Source organism: Channa argus, chromosome 15, assembly GCF_033026475.1.
Source record: "Channa argus isolate prfri chromosome 15, Channa argus male v1.0, whole genome shotgun sequence".
Taxonomy (NCBI): Eukaryota; Metazoa; Chordata; class Actinopteri; order Anabantiformes; family Channidae; genus Channa; species Channa argus.
Window position 1 is genome coordinate 10,493,578 of NC_090211.1, and position 22,893 is coordinate 10,516,470.

Genomic DNA, 22,893 nt, shown 5'->3' on the forward strand with positions numbered 1-22,893 from the left:
TTCCTGCCTTCCAAAATCAATTATTATTGATTTTTCTGCACTCTCTGGGGTGGAGTCAAAAGAGGGGACAAAGGAGATAAAACCACAGGCAAATTGCTAAAGTAACTCCACTGTACTATGGGGGACTGATATTATCATGAGAGAAAGGAGTTGAATGCTGGTTTGGCTCCACTTAAAAGCAGTGTAAATAGCATCCTCTGCTTACTAGGAATTTTCAAGCGATCCATGAGGTGGATCTCAGCCAAGAGCTGACTGGATGTCCTGTTTCACACCATAAACCCGCATGCTGACAGTTAAACACTGAGAGAGTGGGACCAGAATACATCAAACTTAGATGTATGTGTTTCAATACAAAACAAAGGCTCGTCTTGTAATAAATTATAATGCACTGTAACGAGAATTTCACTTTAATTTGGTGCAAATACTTTAATAAAGCAGCATTGTGAATGGAAAAGTTTGAGTTGTAAGGGACGATTAACATCAAAATCTAAATCTTACTGAATACTAATAATGCAGTGATGCAAGTTATCTTCTATTAGCATTTTTCTTTTTCACACTCTAGAGCAGAATAACAAATAAATCAAAGAAACAATGGTAAATGAATTATTAGTGGCTCAGACCAAGGCACTGTTGTTGTTCTCTTTCATATCCTGCACGCTTCAAATAAATGTTGTTGCAAAGTATTGACTAAAACAATGGTGTAGATTATAATCTAGTCTCTGAAACATTAATTACTATTCTCATAATATTCAAATAAAGCAGAATTATTCTAAAATGTACTTTGCACTTCAACAGTATTATTTTTCACTACCACTGGAGATAAATCTGTTTCTTAGGACACACAGACACGGCTTTTACAGTAAAAACCAAGCTCTGACATGCCTGCATCGACACATCCCAGCTCCTGCTTCTATATTCTGCAGCCAAAAAAAAACTAAAATAATAATCCTGCCCAAATTTTTGAGCTGCTCATGTATTACACAGCCTTGAGGTCTCAGATAAAACACAGCCTCTGCAGCAGCCAGACAATGAGCAGTAGATTTGTGTGCTCATACACTTGCTCGCCCAACCCTGACTGGATCTAAACTGGATGAAAGGGAAATCTTTGAACGTTAAAATAAAAATGCCTTCAAAATGTGTCTCATGCTGCTACAGTACAACTGGTTGCAGCTGTGAGAATACTAATTCTTTCATGGATGCTGACACAATCTTGCAAATCTGAAAACTGAGCTCACTATTGAGAGGTTACACTTATTACTGGCTCACAGTGAGATTACAGTTTTTTTTTAAATTAATCAATCTAGAGTTGTGAAACAGTAATACACACAACTCTGTAACTTTAATGTTTCTTTAATGCTGTGGCAGCAAGCCCATAAACCAAATCCAGGTGTCCCGCTGAGGTCCAATTTGTTAGAGAAAAGCTCCCTCTAGTGTAAGAATACCTTCACATTACACAAACCGTAATAACAGAAGACCACTGTAACCATTTCAATGTTTTAATCAGATTGTAATTTTGTACTTGCATGGGTAAACCAACAAAGTATATACACATTTGTCCTTTGGGAAAATAAAAAAAAACAGAAAAAGTGCATATATGATAACAGAAAAATAAATTAACATAGAACACTATGACAGGGTATAATGAACTACTGAATGTCAAACAGTTTGTACAATCGGTAAAAAAACAAACTAAAACAGACACAGGCAAAAGATGTTTACTGTCCATAATGTAAAAAAAAAAAAAAAAAACAATAATAAAATTAAATTAAAACATAAAGAAATATTAGGTTAGTTTATACAATGCAGACATCAGTAACCCCATTAACCTGGTACAAGAAACACAGTAAAAAAGGAGAAAAAAAAGACTTAAAATTAAAGAAACATATATTTTACAAAATGCATTATGAATATGTTGTTTAAAAAAAAAAAACACGTACAAGACAAAATGGCAAAGAAGAGAGGTGTAATGCACATTAGTGTTTTTTTAGCATAAAAAATAAAACCAAACCAACATTCATTCTATCACTAAACAGATCCTTAATTTCTGTATCGTCCACATAAACAAACTTCAGTTTGTTTTGGTCAAGGCTTCTAAAAAAATTCCAATATCATCTGCTTGTAGTGTTTACACTGAAATATAGTTTCAGTTGCATTTCTACTCATGCAGCAGTGTCGCTGGCCAGAGACTGAAGTTATATTTGAGTCTGTGATTCGACTATAGTTTGATTTTCAGCTCAAAGTTTGAGTAACCACAGAAATGTTGAGGTGAATATCTTTTCACAAAATGCAGATACTGTTAATTAATGGTTTCACCTTGCAAACATCAAACTTTTGTGACTCAGTTTACAATAACAACAAACAGCTGTGTCAAGACAATAAGTCCACAGAGGATTCTCTAATCTTAATTAAGTTCTGTAGAGAAGCCATTGTAACGACTGTAATTAATGTTTTATACCAGGGTGCAAAGACAAAAAAACAAAAAGAGTGACCCTGCATTGAATCCTCTTTAAAGTTTGTTTGCTGATAACTCGAAAAATAATAATACAAAAAAAGTCACATAATGATTAGAACAGTTGTGGCATACATTCTACACAAAAAGTATCGACTGAACATTTATTTTTGAAGGTCATTGTTCATTTCGCTGAGATATAAAACTATAAATTTACTACTTTTATTGCATTTCGCTCTATATGTATTTAAGTTGCTTTTTTTTTTATTAGATGCGCACTACATCTTTGATGCAGCTGATTTGACAGGGAATTAACAAACTGTTTCCACTTAAATGAATAAATAGGACTTTTCACTACACTTAGATACATGAGGTTATTTAGTGACCACATAGAGGTTATCGCATCCATAATAATGTCTTTGCTGGTGTACAACAGCTGGTGTACAAAAGTAATATCAAAAAACACTAAAGTATCTGTTTGGTAGGAGCACCCAGAGAACACAGCTCAGCAGAAAAATAACTATAAAACGCAACAAAATAGAAACATTAAATTGATGAGTGATAAGAGCAATTACAGCATTAAATAGTTTATATAGGTAAGACTAATCTAATCATTTTAACTGTACCGATGAAATATTTTGTGATTTACAAAGTCTACTGAGTGGAATGGTGTGCAAATTAAGCAATGGAATATACCAGCCATGCTCTGCGTTCTACTTTACACAGCTGCAGACTTTTGCATAGTTAATGAAAGACATGCTTTAGCGTTTTCATGCAATACGGCATTCCTTAAATATTCTCAATTCTGTACACTGACAACAAAGTGAAAAAGACAGCTGCAGTGAAGAAAGGAAAAGTAAATCTAAAAAGGTTTTCTGTTGCATTTTACGTTGATTTGACATCTTGTTTGAATGTATTAGTACTGACTGGATATTTCAATTAACAGTACTTGTCTTCAGCCACCTTTTGAGAAAACAAAAACATTTCAGACAGGTTTTACTTTATCAGTCTAAAACGTCACAATCTTTAATTGATGAGGAACAAGGTGACTTCTGGCTTACTGCTCTACCACTAGTATGTTGGTCAAATCATAATAAAGTAATTACCATTTTCTTTTATGGATGTCTGGTGGTAGCAAGTAGCTTTAACATAATAAAGGACAGAGAAACATAAATGACACACGGCCTTTACAAGAGCACTGCAACACATGACAGACGTCTTAAAAATGTAAACTGTGCAACGGCACCAAACGGCTACTGCCGAACAATCATGTCTCATCTAATCTTACCAGCGGTAAAAAAACAACACAAGCAGCGTGGTGGCTACACAAAAATGGAGGAACAAACAAAGGTTAGAACAGGCTGCCACTTCCAGATCTGAGCTATGTACAAATACCTCATAAAAAGGTCTGATACAATACGATCTCAAAAACTATGACTCACATTCATATATTATAAGCGATATACAGCATCACTTTACGCACTAATCTTTGTTTACAATGCCCCAAAGCAATGTAAATAACTGAAGGGGCATCTTATCCTAATGCACTAGGTCTTGGCTACATGACTGGATTATTAATCCAATATACTGCTAATGTATCAAGTGTAAGGGCATGATCCAGCTGTACAATGTTCACTAGCCACTACAACTTAATCACAGACTTTTAAAATAGGCAAACAAAACACAAAATTGCCCTGCTTTGATCCAAAGTGCCATGCACAGGTTCCTGATAGATTACGATGTTGAGTAAAAAAGAGCAGCTATAGGAAAACCACCATATTTAAGCAATAAGTATGTTATTTCTATGATATATGACAGTTTGAATGCAATAATCATTATATTTTCTAATAGTAGGACATTGAAATGGCGTTTCAACATTTTGACAAACTAGTTGCTCAAAGAAAACTCAGGCCTGCTGTAGATCTTCCCACAACAACCACCACAGGACATCACAGCAGTTAAGTTACTGAAGTACACAGTGGTAAAAAAAGCCCAATGATCTTATGAGTCACATAAATTGTTTTCTGTTCTTTTCCTTAAATATCAAGTGTGATGTTCTAGTTTCATATTTGGAGAGAAATGTAAGAGTACAGTGGCTAATTCAGTTCTCAACATATGGCTGTACAATTTACATTAAATATTGCAGGGTAGAAAGTAGGTGCATAGACAATCACGGAAAAGCTTGTTCTGAATCTTTGAGTAACAAATACTTAGAAACTTGTTAGAGGGCAAACTCTAGCACTCCATTTGCTATCCAATATTTGCAAACATCAGCAGAAAATGTGAAACTCACATTTGCTTGTGATTTGAACGGATTAATCCAAAAGCAAAGCCACTACAACGATTACCAAACATTGAAGTAGGACATATTATGGTGCCTATTTGCTCCGACTCTAAAGACCATTTAAATAACATACTTAAAACTTTAAATAAAGTGGTATTTCCTCAGAAACCATCTGAGAACAAATGTAAACCTGGTAGATGCTACAGAGAAACAGCTGAGAAAAATGCTGTAGATCTAGAATACAAAGATGATGTTAATGATTGAAATAAAGAGTACTTACTAATGCTTGGATATTAACGGGAAACACATTCATTTGTTAAACACATACACTATGCTGGTATATAACGTATGAACAGTGAAAGCTAATTTTACAATGATAAAGCCTATAGATCAAGATGAGGCCAGTAAGTATTGTGACAGCTCCACTGACACTATATAATTAGGCACTATGCCATGCAGTACCTCAATATTCATATCTGGACAACAACTGCTCTTAGACTATATAAATGTAGGCATATGCTTATTTAAATGGCTCATTAGCAATATTCTATTTCAGGCTGATGAAGAAAAAATATGACAATGTATTGTCCTCTCTAATGAGGTAACAAGGCTATGATAAACACTACTACCAGGTTTCTAGTTCAATGAAATATGTGGTCACAGTTCTGAATGTTAGGTTTGAAAAGATGCTCATTAGAGAAATATCAGTGCCAGAAGAGCAGTGGTCTGTTACAGCACCAGGTGTATTAAGGGAGGGAGGGAGGGGGTTGTTAAAATGACCCCTGAAACTTTGAGATGAATGTACCCTTTTATCATTTCAAGTCTAAGGCCCGTCACTACTATACGATATGTCTTGGTATCATGTAAATATAATGATACAAATATGTGTGTATGTATGTATGTATATCAGTTGGCAGTTTATTGCACCAAGATACATCTAATACAGTTACGCAATAAATGTTTTGTTGAAAATTTTAGAGCTGTTAATTTCATTGCATCTTCATTTTGGAAGATGCTGTTTCTAATGTTTTGTTCACGCTATTTATTTCAATGTGAAGGCTTCGCTCAATCATCAAAATCTGTAAGTGTAGCAGCAGTACAAACTATATCCTCCTAAATATTATTAAATATTTGCATTGTTTATTAATTTTAGCTAATAAACTGCCAAATCTGCATATTCATGAAAAAAAGAAAATTACTTTATCTATACAAAGTGCGAACAATAACATTTCTATTTAGTGATTCATACAGTAGGAGATCCCTATGTTGCCTAAGGCGAGTACTTTTTTCCATGTACCGTATTGAAAGGCGCTTAAGATTATTTTCATGTTGTTCATTGAAAGGAAAAATGGATTATATACACCAACTCTATCTTTCTCAATCAGCCACAACATTAATGCCACCTGATGATTTTTTTGGAAAAATGATATGTTTTTATAAAAATATTTTGAACTAATAAATGCTGATGTACATGTTTTAAATGTACATGTTTTTCCTAATACATCATTTTATTTAGTGGAGTACTTTTACTATTGTACTTTTGTGTCCTTTAGTAAAATTTAGATAAATTGCTTAGTAGTCTGCTTTTAGTTGAGTAGAATATTTAAAGTTTTACTTGTAGTTGAATTTGTTAGGCCAATACTTTTGCTTTTACTTTTACTTGAGTATTGAGTTTGTGTACTTCTACCATCACAGTGTAGGCAGAGTATGGGGCGGTAAAGCTGCAGGTGGATCAAAGTGGCCATGATGACACTTGTCCTCCTTAATATATTAAAACCACCAGTGTTAATGGTGCGGCTCATTGTGTATGTATATAAAAAAAATTTAAAGTTTTCATTCCAAAACACATGATTTCTTTTGAGGTCAAAATTAGCTAACTTTATAAGCACTTAATAAAATACATTTCTATCAAAAGTACTAGTATTTTAAAAAAAAATACAGTTTAGAAATATTAGAAAACTCTCAATTTGTACCGATCCCTATTCCTCATCTCACATATTATTTTGTTTTGGTCCAGAACTTTTCATCCCTTTTAAGTAACTTATCTCCTATTGTTCAAACTGCAGACTCACAGTAGTTACGTCTGATTTATATCAATCCTAGATACATTTATACCAATATAAATGAAATGACTTGTGAGTGCATGTAGTATACTAATGTTTCTTAGTGTCCATAGTGTTAGACAAAAGCTACTCATACCATCTGCCCTTAACCAATGCATGGGACGATGTAAAGAATGACTTTACTTCTCAATGATAAATCTGATCGGCCTAAAACATTCAATAAAAACTACTACAAACAGTTAACCACGATTATGTCACAATGAAACTCTTTCGTATTAATGTGTGTCTGTGAAACTGTGTCAATATTTCTCCCGATATTATTATCAGTCCTAAACTTCTGTTCTTAGTGTTGAGTTCAATATGCCTACAGAACAGCACTGAGGTTTAAGCATCAACAACCATCTTATTCCCAAACCTAATTGGAATAATACTAATCTATATCAGTTAAACATGTAAATCTGCAAAACAATAGCTGACGCTGAAAATGCATATTACCTCATTGATTTTTCTGTATAAATGGCTGCGTTTTAAATCAGGTTTAAATCAGTGGAATATTTTGCGAGTACGCTAAACTAAATATTGCAATGGAAATATAAACCTCTTGTCTGATGGAATGATAATTGGATTTTAAGATTCCAACAATAGGGAATTCTTTCAGCTGCCATACGGGCCTCTAGTAGACATGTTCAAATAAGCTGTGCTGTATAACTGAAATCATTTGGCATGCCAATGTAGTCAGATGTGTCAAGCCCTACACCACTATTTTCTTACTCATATCAAAATAAAATTTAAAGATTAGAGGTGTAACAGGGAATGACATAATAATCAGAAGTAGTGTATGTTGTAAAGCCAGCTGTTAATAGTCAAACCTTAAAGCATTCAAATGCATCTCATGACAGTGTATAAAACAACAACGTCTCTCTACAAATGCACGTGGTGCTCACTGAAACTTAGGCACAAAGAAAACAGCTGCATTATGTAAGTTGTATGTAACTACTATGTAGATTGTATCACTGAGGCCTCTGTGTTGTACGTGCAGGGGATTGCATGCTTGATGACAGCTTTCGAGAAGATACCATCCTTTCAAGTGGCTTCTTCCTGTTTGTGGGAGACTTGAGACTTACTTCAGAAATGGAAGACTTGGACTTGCCTACATTTAACAGAGTGCGACCGAGAGAGCTAGGGGGCTTGGAAGACTCCTTTGTCTCAGATTTTGTTTCACCTCCATGATTCTCTGTGAACGTCTGTGGAGATAGAGCATCTCCAGTCTTTCCATTATCAGGTCCAATCTCCTTGGCTTGTCCATTCTGCTTGCATGTCCTCTCTGAGGCTTTTTTGGCAAGCAAAGTGCTTTTTCCTAAATCAGCCGACCGGCGGCTTTCCCTTTGTCGGAGGGCACTTTTAAAGAAAGATAAGCCTTTTTCTTCAGATTTGTTGTTGCGCTGCAGATCTTTAGTGGATATACTTGGTGAACGCAGGCTAGTGACGGAGGAGCTGCTGCTGGAGCTCTTCACCGATCTCCTTTCAAGGTGGTTGGTTTCCCCACTCTTAGAGAGTGAAGAGCGAGCTACCGAGTTGCTGCGAAGACTGTCAGCCAGAGGGCTAGTGTGCATAGAATCTCTGCTGAAGCTCCTTTCTACAAGTCGTTTCCGACTACTAGTAGAGCCTCTCTCTGTGACACCGGAGTTCTTCTTCGCAGTTGGTGAGGGAGATGCTGAGGATTGGGGTGTGGAGCAGACACATGGCTTGTGTTGTGCCAATCCCTCTATATGCTGCTTTGCCTCCTTTGTTTTAGAAGGGGTCCCACTGGGTGTTGAGGGGCTTTTTTTGGCGTTTACACTCTTTTCTTTAGTATTGCTTACTCTTTTGCCTTTCAAAGGTGTACTGGAAGACGCCTCAAAAGCTGAGGTCTTGTGGGTTGAGCACAAACGTTTTTTTGAAGTTTTCTCTTGCTCCACTTTGCTGGAAATCTTTGTGGAGCCTGTGCTTTCTACCTTTGAGGAAAATCCCCCAATACTGCTCTTGCGTTTTTGTTCTTTGGAGGGAGTAACTTGAGTGGATAGTGTGTTTTGGTCTATAGCTGTTAACTGGTTATTGTTTTCAGTTGGTTCGTTTTTGGTGCTCTTCTTTTCAACTGGAGTGGGAGCCCTGCAGTACGCCATGTCTACAAACCTTTTGTTGTTGTCCTGGTCACTAAAATTGCTCTCCATCATAGACAGGGGAGTCCTACTGCCAAAGTAACGCTCATGTCTACTATAGCTACCAAAACAGGATGTGGAAACCTTGTCATCACATGCCTCTCCTATCCTTTCTAGAGGAGGAGAACATCGAGAGTCAAGAGAGAAACGCGAGGGCGAGTTGGATCTCATGTGCAGCTTCGTAGAAAGAGACCAAGAGGGCTTTATTCCACTGTCACTGAAGGCTAAAGGACTAGCAATGGATGACCTGGATGATAAGCTCTGACGTTGAATGCTCCTTACAAAGGGTCGAACTGAGAATCCTCCTAAAAACGAGAGAAATGTTTGTAATGCACACAATTTAATTAATGTCACATGTTATATACAGGTTTGACCATGGTCGGCCATCAGCAGACTTCTTGCCAGGGGAGCTGCATGCGAGTTCGCAAATGTTGAAATAGAAATCCAAATTTTAAGACTATATCCTGCAATCCCTCTTGGGCAATGTGAGCGACTGTATGTGGACAGAGCATGGTGCTGTATCCCGAATTCATGTCATGACTTTCATTTGCTGTAAACAAAACACTGTGTTTGTGCAGCATACATGTGAGACCTTTAACATGTTCTAGTAAATGTCCCCAAATGTCTCTGCATGTAAGAACATTTCTGACTCAGACAATTTCCCACTGTGTTCTATGACAACTCCGGACCTAATTCTACGAACACTACCAGGAGTTCATATTTCAAAATGGCTTATGCCAACCCTGTATTCAATAGGGGTACTGGAGGCCCACATTAACAATAATCAGCTGCCAACATCTGTCCGAGTCTGGAGTCACTTACCATGTGAAGGCTTCCATAATATTAAGGTTGACCAGGCATGCTGCAGATCCCTATGACACATGTTACATCACTTTCTGCCTTGATCTTGTGATATTGATAAAACTGAACATTTAGACCTTATAGTCTATAAGTGCTGGATGTTTTGATGGCATTTTTCAATTCCAACTGAAAAATTGTCATTTGAAGGAAAATTATGGTTCAAAAGCATCTTAATCCAACACTGAACTTAGTTTTGCTAGAATGACTATCTAAAACTTAGAAGACAAAGATACCATGAACTGATATTAGTGTAATGAAAATGTAGGCAGCACCACCAAATACTAAAGTCTGACAGCTGTAAATTGAATAAATTAAAAGACAAAAATGTAGGTATTATCTCACCATCGTCCTCACGTTCTCCTGGAAACTCGACTGACTCAGCCAGTGAAGCCAGGGAGGTGCGTCTGGATGAGGCTCCAGATGCCAAGCTAGCAGGTCTGCTCCCAGGCAACCTGTTGATCCAGTGGTCACACAGGGATGAACTGGTGGAACCTGTTTAAAGAGCAATGAATATTCAAGTCAGCTTCAATTCTATAAAGCTACACGAACGCCTAGTGGATCCTGAATGATTTTCAAATCTGAACAAATTCATAAAACGTGGGAGACCTGAGACATAAAGATTTACTGATTTTTAATATTATCAGACAAAAGCCAAAATACATTTGCTGTTTATACTATATGATTGCAGAGTAGCAATTCCAGGGACTTTGGATCTCACAGATCCCTGCATGCTCAAACGTGACAACGGAGCAAAACACATAATAAAATGCAGACTGTCAGGCTCACTTAACATGTCAGCTAAAGGCACTTGTGTGTGGCATTTTGTATTGTTCCCTTTGGTGACACTTCTCGATCAGCCCACTCTCACTGTTCCTTTCACACAACAGGATTTCAATAATCAACAGTGGGGACTGTAACCAACTTATACTACAGTGTGGCGAGTAATTTTTCAGTCCCAAGATAACACACAAATGAATTTTAAGTAAACTAAAGCTTGTATGTGACAGGTATAGAGCAGGCGTACAGTCTTTTACAAAGATCTCTCATACAAATAGACTTACATTTAATAAAAAATAATGAAGGATAAAATATTTTTCAAGACAAATCATCTAGTACAACTTTGCACATAATTTTTTTAAGCTAATCCCCAAACATAATCACAATATGGGCCTCTCATAGCCATCTTACACACACACACACACACGACTAGTTGTAAGAAAACAATACTGACCAGCAACTGAACTGTTGGCTGACCAGGAAGGAATAACTGTTCTCCTCTGGTAGAAAAGTATATAGGCCATCTGCTGACACACAGCATCCTCAGCTATTGGTGAAACCTCACTGTCATCAAAACAGTACCACTGTCCATCAATGGAGTTCTTGCAGTAAGCTGTAAGCGCAAAGCAAAACTACTACTCTCAACAATGGGTTAAAACTGTGATGAACACATCATTTTCTTTTCGCTGTCATGTATACATTTACAATTGTTTGCAGTTTTACCTGTGTAGTGGCCTCCGTGCATATTCCCATGATGGTTACAAACAGCGTATAGGTCATACAGGTAGTCGTCAGGGTTTCTTCCCAGTCCATAGGGTCGTCTCCATGGTGACCAGTGGGAAGGTAAACTCCAGCTGCTCTGACTTCTTTTAACAACATGAGGTGCCATGTCCATGCCCATCAGTGGGAACCTCACCATGTTCTGCATCTTTACTCTCCGATCCCCCTCCTGAAGGACAGGGCAGGACACAGAAAAATAATACAGCATTTAAGGAACAATTTCATTTGCCTACTAGTTGAAGCATAAAGTAATTACATATGTTTGTGTATAATTAAAATTTGACACATTTGAGCCAGCACCAAAACATTAAAGTTAACTACCATCAACTTAATTAAGGCTTAGATTGAGGGCTGGGCGATAGATTATTACAATATTATTACAATGCCCTTGGAAACAATAATCTTTCTCAATTTTGCTGCACAATCACCCAGTTAGATCACATTAACTGTTATGCAGCTGAAATATCAGGCTAAAAAATAAATACAGAAATAAACACACAGGCTGTTGGTAAGGCAGTAACAAGTCACACAAGCAGAGTGAAATGTCTCCATAAGATGAGCAAAGCGTAGCCAAGAGAAGATTCTATCCAGCTCTATCATACAGCACTTTGCTGCAGAGGTAAGTGAAAAATGGAGTTTGTGGATGTGAAAAGTATTTTGGCCAAACCAGTGAATGGCAGAGTTCAGACACTGACACTTGCAAGATAGACTAAACTCTGATGCTATTTATCACTAGAAAATGGCAGTGCAGCCCATTAAACATGCAGGAGCAGCTTCTCATTTTTATATAGCACTGACCGCAGCAATATTGGTAAAAATGACAAAAGTGGCTGATGGAAGGTTGTTTTCAGCTGTTACTACTATACAGCCTATGTCACTTGAAACATTTTAGTTTAGCTAAACTGTGTTAGCAGCCTGGGCCTAAAGAGCCAAAGAGGCGATGCTCCACTTTGTAACTACAAGTGGACAAAGTGTTAAATGTATCTTCAGATTGATACATCATATGACATTTTTTAAGCATCTAAATTTTATTTTCTTTAAACAGGACCTCCACTTTTTTCTTAAAGACATCTTCTGAAAAATCAGTCCTTGTATCAGATTAAGTAAGATATAGGTCTGTCAGATACAAATTTAATGAACATATACTCTATTTAAATATTTGATCAGTGTTTGTGTATAACAACTTAAGAACTCATCATGGCCACAAAAAAAAAGGAAAAAAAAGAAAAAAAAACACTAGATTGGGACATCCCTATTTAGTGGAAGAAATTACAAAATTACACATACTATTGTATGAACTCTAACATGATGTATTTAGTCTAACAATTCTATATATTGACAATTATTGAAATTGATCATTATGAAAAATATATTGTGATCGCCCAGCCCTTTGATACACAGCCCACAAGTACAACAAGATGCTCAAAATTTCAATATTAGCTCAAAATATAAGAGAAAACCCATGTGGTGCAAATAAGAAGATTTGTTAATCAGAGTAAAGAAGGTGACATTTTCATTTAAACAGTGTCTATATGAGCTTATATACCTGTCTGAATCTCTTGAGATGCAGTATGAGCACGTCTGGCAATGTCCACAGGCTGAGCTTAATGCGGCCCTGCTGCAGCTGCTTGCAGTGGGGACAGCGCCAGGCATCGTCTGGAGCCAGCTGAAACACACAAAGCCCATGGAGAGGCCATCAGAGACAAGCTCCAACCACACCGCTTATAAAATAGGGCTCACACAGGTTGAGGCCCTGAGTTTTCCTCTCGCTTCCCTCTATTCTCCCCCAGAACACTCACAGATCAGCTTAACCAAAATATATATGTTGGTCTGTGCACAGCCCTACATGCCTGCTTTGCCGCCAAAAAATAGCACGGTGGAGTCAAATCCATGGTACAACCACAGTGAGTGAAAGGCTTTTCAAACTCAAGCAAAAGAAAAATAAACAAGCGGGGAAAAGAAAAATGTGAGGCCTTGATTGAAAATATACTCAGCTCTGACATGTGCTTTGACTCTGCAGTGTGCATTAGTGTCTGTGTGTGCCTGTTGCATAAGGGGTCAAACGTTACCTGTTCCTCCTTGGTGTAAAGCTGAAAGCACTGAGCGAGAGTGCAGGCCTGGGGCTGGTGATGTTGTTCCCTGTGCAGATACACACTCTCAGCATCGGGAATGTACTCGTCTTCAGTATGTCCAAACAGACTGTGGAAAAATTAAGCAAAGGCATATGAGGATCATCAGCCTTGGGATTTTGGGAAACTCAGTTCCTATGGCAAAGTTAAGGTTTTTTAACTGCAAAATATATTAATGATAAAAATTTCAATTCAATTCAATTTTGTTTGGGTTAGGAAAATTTCAGTGACCAGCCCACAAGACATTAGAAATGAGACTTCCATCTTTGTTATTATCTATAAACTTAAACATGAGCATAATATTATTATTGTGCAAACAAAAACTCTTTGTTTGAACTGAAGTCTGGACTCGTAAGGTTAGGAGGCAGTAGCATCAGAGGCTGGGCTGTAGGCTGCTGACATGACTACTTTCTCTGGCAAAATGGTTGTCGTGATGCTGATAGTGTATGATCAAATTTACAAACAGACTTCATTTAGACATATTATAAATATAAAAAGGGGAACTTTCTCGCATAAAAAAAATAACAAAACTTAGTGCAATAGCAGCAGTACTAGAATGAGCTTTTTAGCAGCTTTGAGCTTATGTTAAAAAGAGGATACCTGACTGCCACAAGTCCACACAAGTCAGCTACATTGGAATCTTTGATGAAATGGATGTTGTGAGAACACTTCCAGTTACTTATCTGTACTTAGTTAGATAGGAACTTTGAATTGGAAAGGTACTTGGTTAGTCCAGTTAAAGTCTCCTTCATAAGGCTCTACTTAAAAGTCATCTACCTTAACCCCTAACGTGCACAATGTAATTTGAACTGGTAGACAATTTAAAGAAACTAAAGACAAAGTTGGTAGTAGGACATCTTGTTTTATATTTAACACTTAGGGAAACCACCCTGGTCTAAACTCATTTTTGCACAAAACCAAACTGGTTCTCGAGTATAGCAGTCTATACTAAAGAAGATCTCTATGCACCAAATCAAACACTTTCCTAACATAATTTTAACAATTCAATTGAAGATTTGTTTTCTTAAATTCTGTAACATTTAAAGAAACGATTCTCAATCCATATTGTTAATCTACCCTCATACCTATCCTTTCCAGAGGAGTCTGTTATTCTGAAGTGACGACTATAATGATGGATATTCTATAAACTAGTATATTTTATACAGAGTTTATACACGGTTTTAAAATTTAGGTGTTAATAATAAAACGAGCAGACAAGTTGTTGCATCTTATTCAAAGAAGTGGTTTAACCCGTTATTCCAAATGCACACCGTGATGTAATTGACAGTTGACTGTTTGCACATCTTTGTAACTACTAAAACTGGCTGGTCTGGCTTTTGGAGATTTAATATATTGTTGACAGTAAAAAGAGCGGACATGTCAAAACCTTCGCCGTCTTTCATCCTATGTAGAATATACATGCTGTAGATTTAAAACAACAGAATGTTTACAGAACTCTAGCTAATATCAATAATTTTACTTACTAATCCTTCGTTTCTTTGTCCCACTCTACCACAATCTTCACATGTGGTGGTCCTCCTTGTCCACAGGACTTGTATGCTCTGTGGTGGAAACAATAATAGTGGGAAAACAGATAAAGAAATCGTTGTTAATCTGTAAAGCTATGTTTTTATATATTAAAGTATTTATATATATTTATTTCTAATCATAAAGCGTTATTTGAGTTTATAGTATTCTGTTTATACTCGGCTCTGCTTTAAACCAGGCAATTCAAAGACAGTCTAGTTGTCATAAGTGCAGTGATCAATAATAGTATTGACAAAAACAAATTTGATTTCAGAGTCAATCATGCTCCAGCAATGTTATGCTTGTGTTTTATTATTGAGAACTTAAGTAGGTAGTAAGACAAACAGGCATTTTAACAAACAGTTCAAATCTTGTTGCGACATGCCCAGACTTCTAAGCAAAGGCCAAGTGCGAAAAGAGAAGATTAAGGAAATAGTTACAGTAGATGTAATTTTTTACCTTTACCTCACTATCTAATATTCCTGGCTTACCTTTGTGTGCATGCGTGTATATGCTTATTGCTTTGATTTTACCTTTCACTCTCATTAATACTAGGAGCATTTTGAGAAAACAGTCTCAAATATAGACAGGAATAGGTAACAGAACCTTTTGAAAATGATGTATAGCTCTCCTAAAATTACAGTACTATTTTACTACAAACTATCAGACTTCACACACATTTGTTTCAAATATCTTTAGTGCCAGAACTCATTTCCATGGCATTATTCCATTGAGTGAAATGTTTGGCTTCGTCTGGCTGGACTTGTTTTGAAGGATAAAATAAACATCAAAATGAAAAAGTAAAATTCAGCCACATAACTGAGTCAATATCAATCTGAAATTCAAATTTTATTGACGGTTTTTTCCAACTGTTTTAACATGGATGGTATTAAAATGTACTGCAGCAGTAAGATTCATGAAACCACAAACTGTACTCTGCAAGTAAAAATACAAATGACATTTTAAATTTACATTAACATAGAACTGACCTTTCCACAGTTGGGTGACACAGCGGCCGCTCGTCTTGGGGAAGGAGGTAGGTGATACCAACAACGCCAACCACTCGAAGACTGAAAGGCCCAACCTACAGATAGAGGCAGTGTGTACTATTAAGAATCTATTAATATAATATCTCTCACTTTGGAGACTCATACATGAAAAAAATTGTCACATCCATGCAGCTGCCAGCTTTTCCTAATTGGATTTACCATGTGCAGCATCAAATACATGTACATTAATCAACTGCACATTTAGCCAGTGGTTCCCAACCTTGGTCCTCTTCGACCACTGTCCTACTTGTTTTTCCTACTACTGATTACCTGGATCAAGTGTGTTCAGTCAATCAGAAGTTGAAAGATACCAGTTTGCTTTGTCTCCGTCCACCCCATCCTTATGTAAGATAGTATCGCCCAGCTTCTGATTGACTGAACTCACCTGATCCACATAATATGCAGGGGTTAAGGTTAAGGATTGGGAATCCCTGCATTAAGCTTTTAAGGCAGACAACTTGTTTTTCTCCCTACCTGAATGTAGACTCCAGGCCTCAAAAGGTGACGCATTTTTTCCAGGATCTCTTTTTGCAGAGCATCCCAGGTCACAGTGCGCTCCATGTACAGTACAAAAGGTAAGCCAAACCTAAAACAATATAATGGGCATAGTCAACTACCCCTTTACACAGTCACCAATATTTTATCAAGCAATTATTAACTGAACTAAAACAAAGAAAGTGGGTGTGATATGTCAAATATCTATTAAGGCCACAAACATGAGAAAAGGGCATGTTTCACACACACACACCCGCACGCATGCACACCAACAACTAAAGATTCTGTACCTCTTTCCTTGGTGGCCAGTACAAGCTCTATTACACACCAAAAGGATAATTTTTTCAGGTCCCACATTTTTGTTGGGTGATGCGCTTACAGGAGTCATAGCCCCCTGCATGAAAGATGGAGTCCTGCTGATTTCTGTCCCATACTTTAAGTTGTTATGATTGAGGTTAGCCAGGAGACTTCCTGTGAAAAATAGAAAGATGATATTGAAAGTGTTAATGGTTTCTGATTCTTTCATATTGGAGTTAAAAAGCTAAATATAAAGGGTTACCCCTTTTTGTGCGTATGTTTTCTAGCCGGAAGGTCTCCGGTGTCTCAAAGGCAAAGATGGAATCTGTTTCTTGAATGATGTCAAGATCGTCATCGTCGTCGCAAAATGAACGATGAAAACCATCATAGTACATTTCAGTCAAAACAAACTGGAAAAGGAAAAAGAAACATTTAAAACTAATAATATTCAATTTCTTTAAACATTACATATTATTAGTGCAAGGACAACAGTCATTTTAATATCATTCCTCATCCTGCCTTAGCCATTATTTACATCCTGCCATTTTGCAGCCATGTCAACCTTAAGGATGGATCTGTTACTCTCCTACTATAATTTCATTCTAGTAAAAAAAAAATTGGATTTATAAAAACTTCTCAGAGGTTCAACCTGATTAGGAACATTAAGCTTACACTGTGTGACTGTAATATAGTCTCACTGTGTCAGACCCTGAGCCAATAAGTGACAGGAATAGCACCTGGTCCATTGGGATCTTGGTCTCACGTGACACAGCATCTCTGAGCCGATAGACAGTGCTTTTGAGAGGAACAGCAACTCCAATCCTCATACAATGAGAATACTTCCCTTGGTAAACCACTGTCACATACAGAGGCCTGGCAAAAAGAAGATAAACAAAAATTATCAGAAAGTACCATTTTTACAGTGTACTAGGCAAGCAGTGTTTCACGTGACAAACCAAATGCTTATTTTCATTATATTGTAGTCATAAAAAACACCTTGATTTATGCTTTACAACAGAACAAAACAAGGTACAAGATTCTGTAGCATTTTCTTCATCTTTATTTCCTGGACTGCAGAAACCACTAAAATGATAACAGTTATTGGTGTTTACATGCACTGAAGTAATCAGTTTCTCAGAGAAATCAGATAACTCTTGTAATCAGTGATCACATTTACATGCACTTAAGTAACCCGATTACTGTATATCTGTGTAATCAGAGGAGTAATCAGATTTCTACCCTAGCTGACTTTGGGGGCATGCCATACAGCCTTGAACTGTAGAGATAGAAAATGCTGCTTCCAGACTTTTGTTTCCGTGTGTATGTGTACATTTGTCACACATAACAGAAAGAGCAGTGAAAGAAAAAAACAACAGCGATCCTTTTTGCAGCATTAATTGTCAGAATGTTTTAAAAAGTATGCCGTACAAAATAAAACATTTAGAGCGCACTACGCAGTTTCAATTTGTGCCAGGCTTTTGTTTAATACAAGACGGCATTGCACCATGTAATGATCTCTTCTTACATTCAATCACTACACTCCTCTCCTTCATTTGTCTGCAGCCTTTTGTCCTGCTCATGCTCACAACTGATTAGAAATCTGATTTTACATTGAAGAGAATAAATTTTCTCCAGGTAAATTCTACCCAGGGAAATCAGGTTTCTCTAATCCCCCTACAGTGACTACAGAAATCAGGTTAACAAATTGGCTTACTCGAAAAAGCTGACTAACTTTCACATACAAACCCTGGACATTACCAGGAGAAATCAGCCACGGACATTGTCTAGAGCTGCATTACACACGTAACACACAGCGGGAGATTGTCCAAGTCAGAAGCATTCTCAACGAAAGAACTCAGCTTGTTTTCATTCTTCTAACTTCTTCAACACACGTATTTGATTGCTTTAAATCCTTCAGGGCAGCGCAGTGTGCTGCACGCACAGGCTCAGCTAAATAAAACAGACTTTGTATTAGAGGGCTTGTAGGATAAAGTTTGCATATTGTTGAGATTATCTTACTGGGAGATTTACGTTCTCACATACACCCTCTCCGGACAAAGTCAGGAGAATTTCAGGATTCCACTGTGTGTGAGAAAGAGGCTGTCGTGACCTAGACAATTAAGCGTATGCAAATGCCCTTTATTTAAATTTAAAGCTCTAAAGTGCATAACTCCTTCTATAGCCTGGGAGCTGCTGATAATTAGTCACACACTTGTAAAAAGTTGTCAGCTAATCACAGTTAACTGATCACTCCATATGGTGTCTCACAGACCGGGAAATTTACTCACCGTGTGTGTGGTAATGGGATCGGTAAGGAGATACAGAGAAAGGGATCAAAGGTATTGCTCTGCTTTTGGCAATGTGGGCAGGTGAGGGAAGACCTGTAGGAAAAATAATAAAATGTTTTATTAGCACAGAGATATTGTCGTCATATTGTCAGAACACAATTGTTAAATCTATTATGAAGCTTACCTGTACTGAGCCTGAAATAGTTCTTGTATGAATGAACCAGCAGAGAGGGGAGGAGATGGTCCCTCGATGCTTTGGTCATCTTCTTCAATAGGTGGCTGAGCAAACACAAACAGGTTTTATTAGTTGGATTTACAAGTCAAAATAATACCAGTCTATCAGTGTTATTGCAAAAGCCTCACAGCCTTTAAACAAGTTTTTGTTTTTGACTAGTTCGACCAACCAGGATTAAACAAGACCAGACAAAGACTGTCAAAAGCTATGACTTCACCTTTATAGAGGGCCTGATGTTGGGGTTGACTGTGTTCAAGTCCTCGTGTACTCTGTCCAGCAGCCACAGCAGAAATTCTTGAGCATCATGTTGAGCGTTTCCTTTAAACTGTGTGGCATTTTTCGACACAACATTCTGCAACACACATAATAAATAAAGCATAATAAGTTCAATCATTATTATCTCTAACAACAAAATAGCTTTTTATGTACAGTATGGATATCTTCCCTGGAATAATTCTTTAATTGCTGGCAAATATCACAATGTCAGTCAGCCTGACTCGGGACAGCCTCTCGGTTCATTTGATCATCATCTCACACTTACCTTAAAATCTCTGCTATGCTGAGGCGTATACTCAAAGGTCCATAAAGCCCGCACAAGTCCTGACAGTTGCTCTGTGACTTCTCCTTTGGCCAATGGTCCATTTTTCTGCAGATGTAAGCCGTTCGTTCTTGGTTTGTCCTCATCCAGGTCCTCGCCTTTATACTGCTCCAAAACTAGGTACTCAGCAAAGAGTTCAGTGTTACTTAGGCATTGTAAGATTGCATTCATGAAGCAGGTATTCCCGTGGTTTTTAAGACCTGACACGCCAGGAACTCGCTCCCCTGACAGGAAGTCCCCATCGTCCATAGGAACATCTTTACTTCCAGATTTAAATGTGGAAAATCCTCCATCATCTTTGTCCTCCGTTTGAACTTCAGATCCAAAATGGGACAGCGCTGTCAGTGTCCTAAGGACTCGGCTCATAAAACTGCCCACGGAGCGAACGGAGCCTCGCCTGAACAGCTTTTTGCCGAAGCTCGACTTCTTGTCCTTGGTTGCAGCTTTGCAAGACATGATTTCACTCTAACGGGCGTGCAACTCAAACTAAGGTGCAGTGCAGGGCAGAATAACAACCATTTCAGTGGCTGATATTTGCTGCATGTTTTGCATCTCAAAACATGTAGACAGCATTAATTCCAAATAGTTTGAATTTAATATGACGCTGCTGGCAGCGCGGTGTTAGCCAACCTTAGTTTCTAATAACATTTCAGTTTAGGGGTCTTTGAAAGCATGCAACGGTATACGTTATATTAAACTTATCAAGTAACGTTAGCATATGCTGCAGCACAACCTTGGATAAAATACTGCCCGAGGCCAATTTCCAAATATGCTAACAAGCGTAACATAAATATTGTCGTTTATGTCCGGAACTTGCTCTATAGTTACCTTGATTTGCGGTTCACCTTACTTCCCCGCAGCAATGAATCAAAACCAGTTTCGCTGAGAGCGCAGACAGCAGTGCTAGCTAGTTTAGCTAAAGCTAAAGCTAGCTACAACAACAGCAGCCAGAGAAACAGCGGTCGTTCTCTGCCAGGTCCCATGGAACGTGATAGTCCGCCATGGTATGCAGACTGTCTAAGTTACCTTAGACAGTATGTCAAAAATGTGGTTACTGTCACATTTCTCACATATTTCGAGGCACATTCGGGCTAAGATACCAAATATTAGGATCGTTTCACTTATTCTTCTTCTTGTTTGTGTTGGCGGCAGGTGAACAACGTTACGTATGCGTTACCTCCAACTAGTGGACTGAGTGAGAACAGCCGCCTGGCTGACAAACTAAAACTACAAACCAGTTTCTGTGCACAGATACAAATAAACTGCACTACTCTTTAAAAAAAAAACGTATAAACTGCAGTACCAGTTTATGATACTGCAGACCACCTATGAATATAAATAACAAAGTCACTTTTAACTTTTATTCGTGAGATGTTCATACATTGATTATAAGCTTTGATCACAGATAGGCAACCAAAGATTGTTGACTAATGCGGTCCTGATTTTCTGAATTTGCATTAATCTACTCATAAATCAATTATTTTTTAAAATACATTGAATATGCTCTCAAAATCATTTTGCTTGAGGTGGGTTGTTAGCTGCAGTGCCTCAGAACACAAACAGTAGCCTAACTCTTCTTTTCTCTCTTGCATCATTTTTTATTGTGGACACAGATTCACCACTACAATTTCTAAGTGGCTGTGCCTGCTCAATAAACAACCTTTTAGGACATTTATGTCTCCTTTTCACTGGTGTGCTGTACATTCATGGTCTAATTGAGTGCCACAAGTGGCTGTAAACTACTACGACCTTTTTGTTTCGTTTGTGTTTTATAGCTAATTAGTGAATTTATGAAGCATAAATAAACAACGCATCTTACAGGTTTCCTTCGATTTGGTTAATATTTTAATGAGGTAATACGGTGGCTATAGGACAAGCATGATAAAACAGAGTCTTTACTTTTCAAAACAAATAAAAAGTACTTAAAAGAAACAAAAAGTCAGTGGGTCACTGCTCTTTATTAGTTCACTCTTCTGCCTGAGGGAGGCACAAGAGGCATGGAAAAGATGAAGAAACAGGGATGCATCCTACTGACTAATGATAAAGGTGACATGTACATAGGGGTGGTGGTGGCTCAATTGGTAGAGTAGCAGCCTTCTGAAGTGTCCCTGGGCAAGACACTGAACCCCAACAGCACATCCCCAGCCGTGCAGTGCTAGCCCCAAGCCCGGTAGAAATTGGGGAGGGTCATCAGGCATCAAGAAGGGCATCCAGTGTAAAAATTGTGCGAAATCAATAGGCGGACAAATGATCGGTTTTGGTGACCCTGAACTCATAGGATAAGTGGAAAGGACAAAAAAAAAGTGACATGTACATACATGTATGTGTTTTTATGATCAAACAGTGGCGGTGTGTGTGTATGTGTGTGTGTGCATATATGCATTTAATAAAAAATAAAATAAAATGACAATGTGATAAAATGTAAATGCAGTGATTTTTTTCTTTATGTCCAGTCTGTGGACATTTTATGTGTGAAATACATTTCCCCATTACATCGGTGCCTTACTGACAGGATATGTATGATTAAATTAAATGTGGAGCTAGAGGGAGCCACTTGATAGATGACTGGTTGAAGTGCATGCCATATAAACTAAGCATCTCAGACTTGAGTCCAGCTGGGGACCTTTGTTATTGTACACTCATGTTTCCTGTCTGCTCACTTCCACCTATCCAACAACAGCAGAAATATCCAAAGAATACATTTTCAGACTGTAATACTGAAATATGACATCACTTTTACTCCATAAACCTGAGAATCTACATCACAACAGATAAAGACCATCAGTGTCACTTTTACTTTTGTCATGTCGATAACTGCACAAAAAACATTTTGGAAATAAGTTTTGACTTTTGAGTGATAGTT

At 37.6% G+C, this 22,893-nt stretch overlaps 1 protein-coding gene across 1 annotated transcript; it reads right to left on the reverse strand.

Moving 5' to 3' along the window:
• Positions 1-1,480: 1,480 nt before the first annotated feature.
• Positions 1,481-21,172, reverse strand: usp31 (ubiquitin specific peptidase 31). Its single transcript, XM_067477451.1, has 16 exons — positions 19,974-21,172; positions 19,650-19,784; positions 19,382-19,476; positions 19,198-19,290; positions 17,647-17,782; positions 17,172-17,319; positions 16,903-17,083; positions 16,592-16,703; positions 16,058-16,152; positions 15,026-15,103; positions 13,482-13,611; positions 12,959-13,078; positions 11,356-11,581; positions 11,087-11,245; positions 10,198-10,347; positions 1,481-9,299 (listed from the first exon to the last, which is right to left on the reverse strand). Exons 1-16 carry the CDS (start codon positions 20,484-20,486, stop codon positions 7,807-7,809), a joined length of 3,864 nt encoding a protein of 1,287 aa, XP_067333552.1. The 5' UTR covers positions 20,487-21,172; the 3' UTR covers positions 1,481-7,806.
• Positions 21,173-22,893: the final 1,721 nt, after the last annotated feature.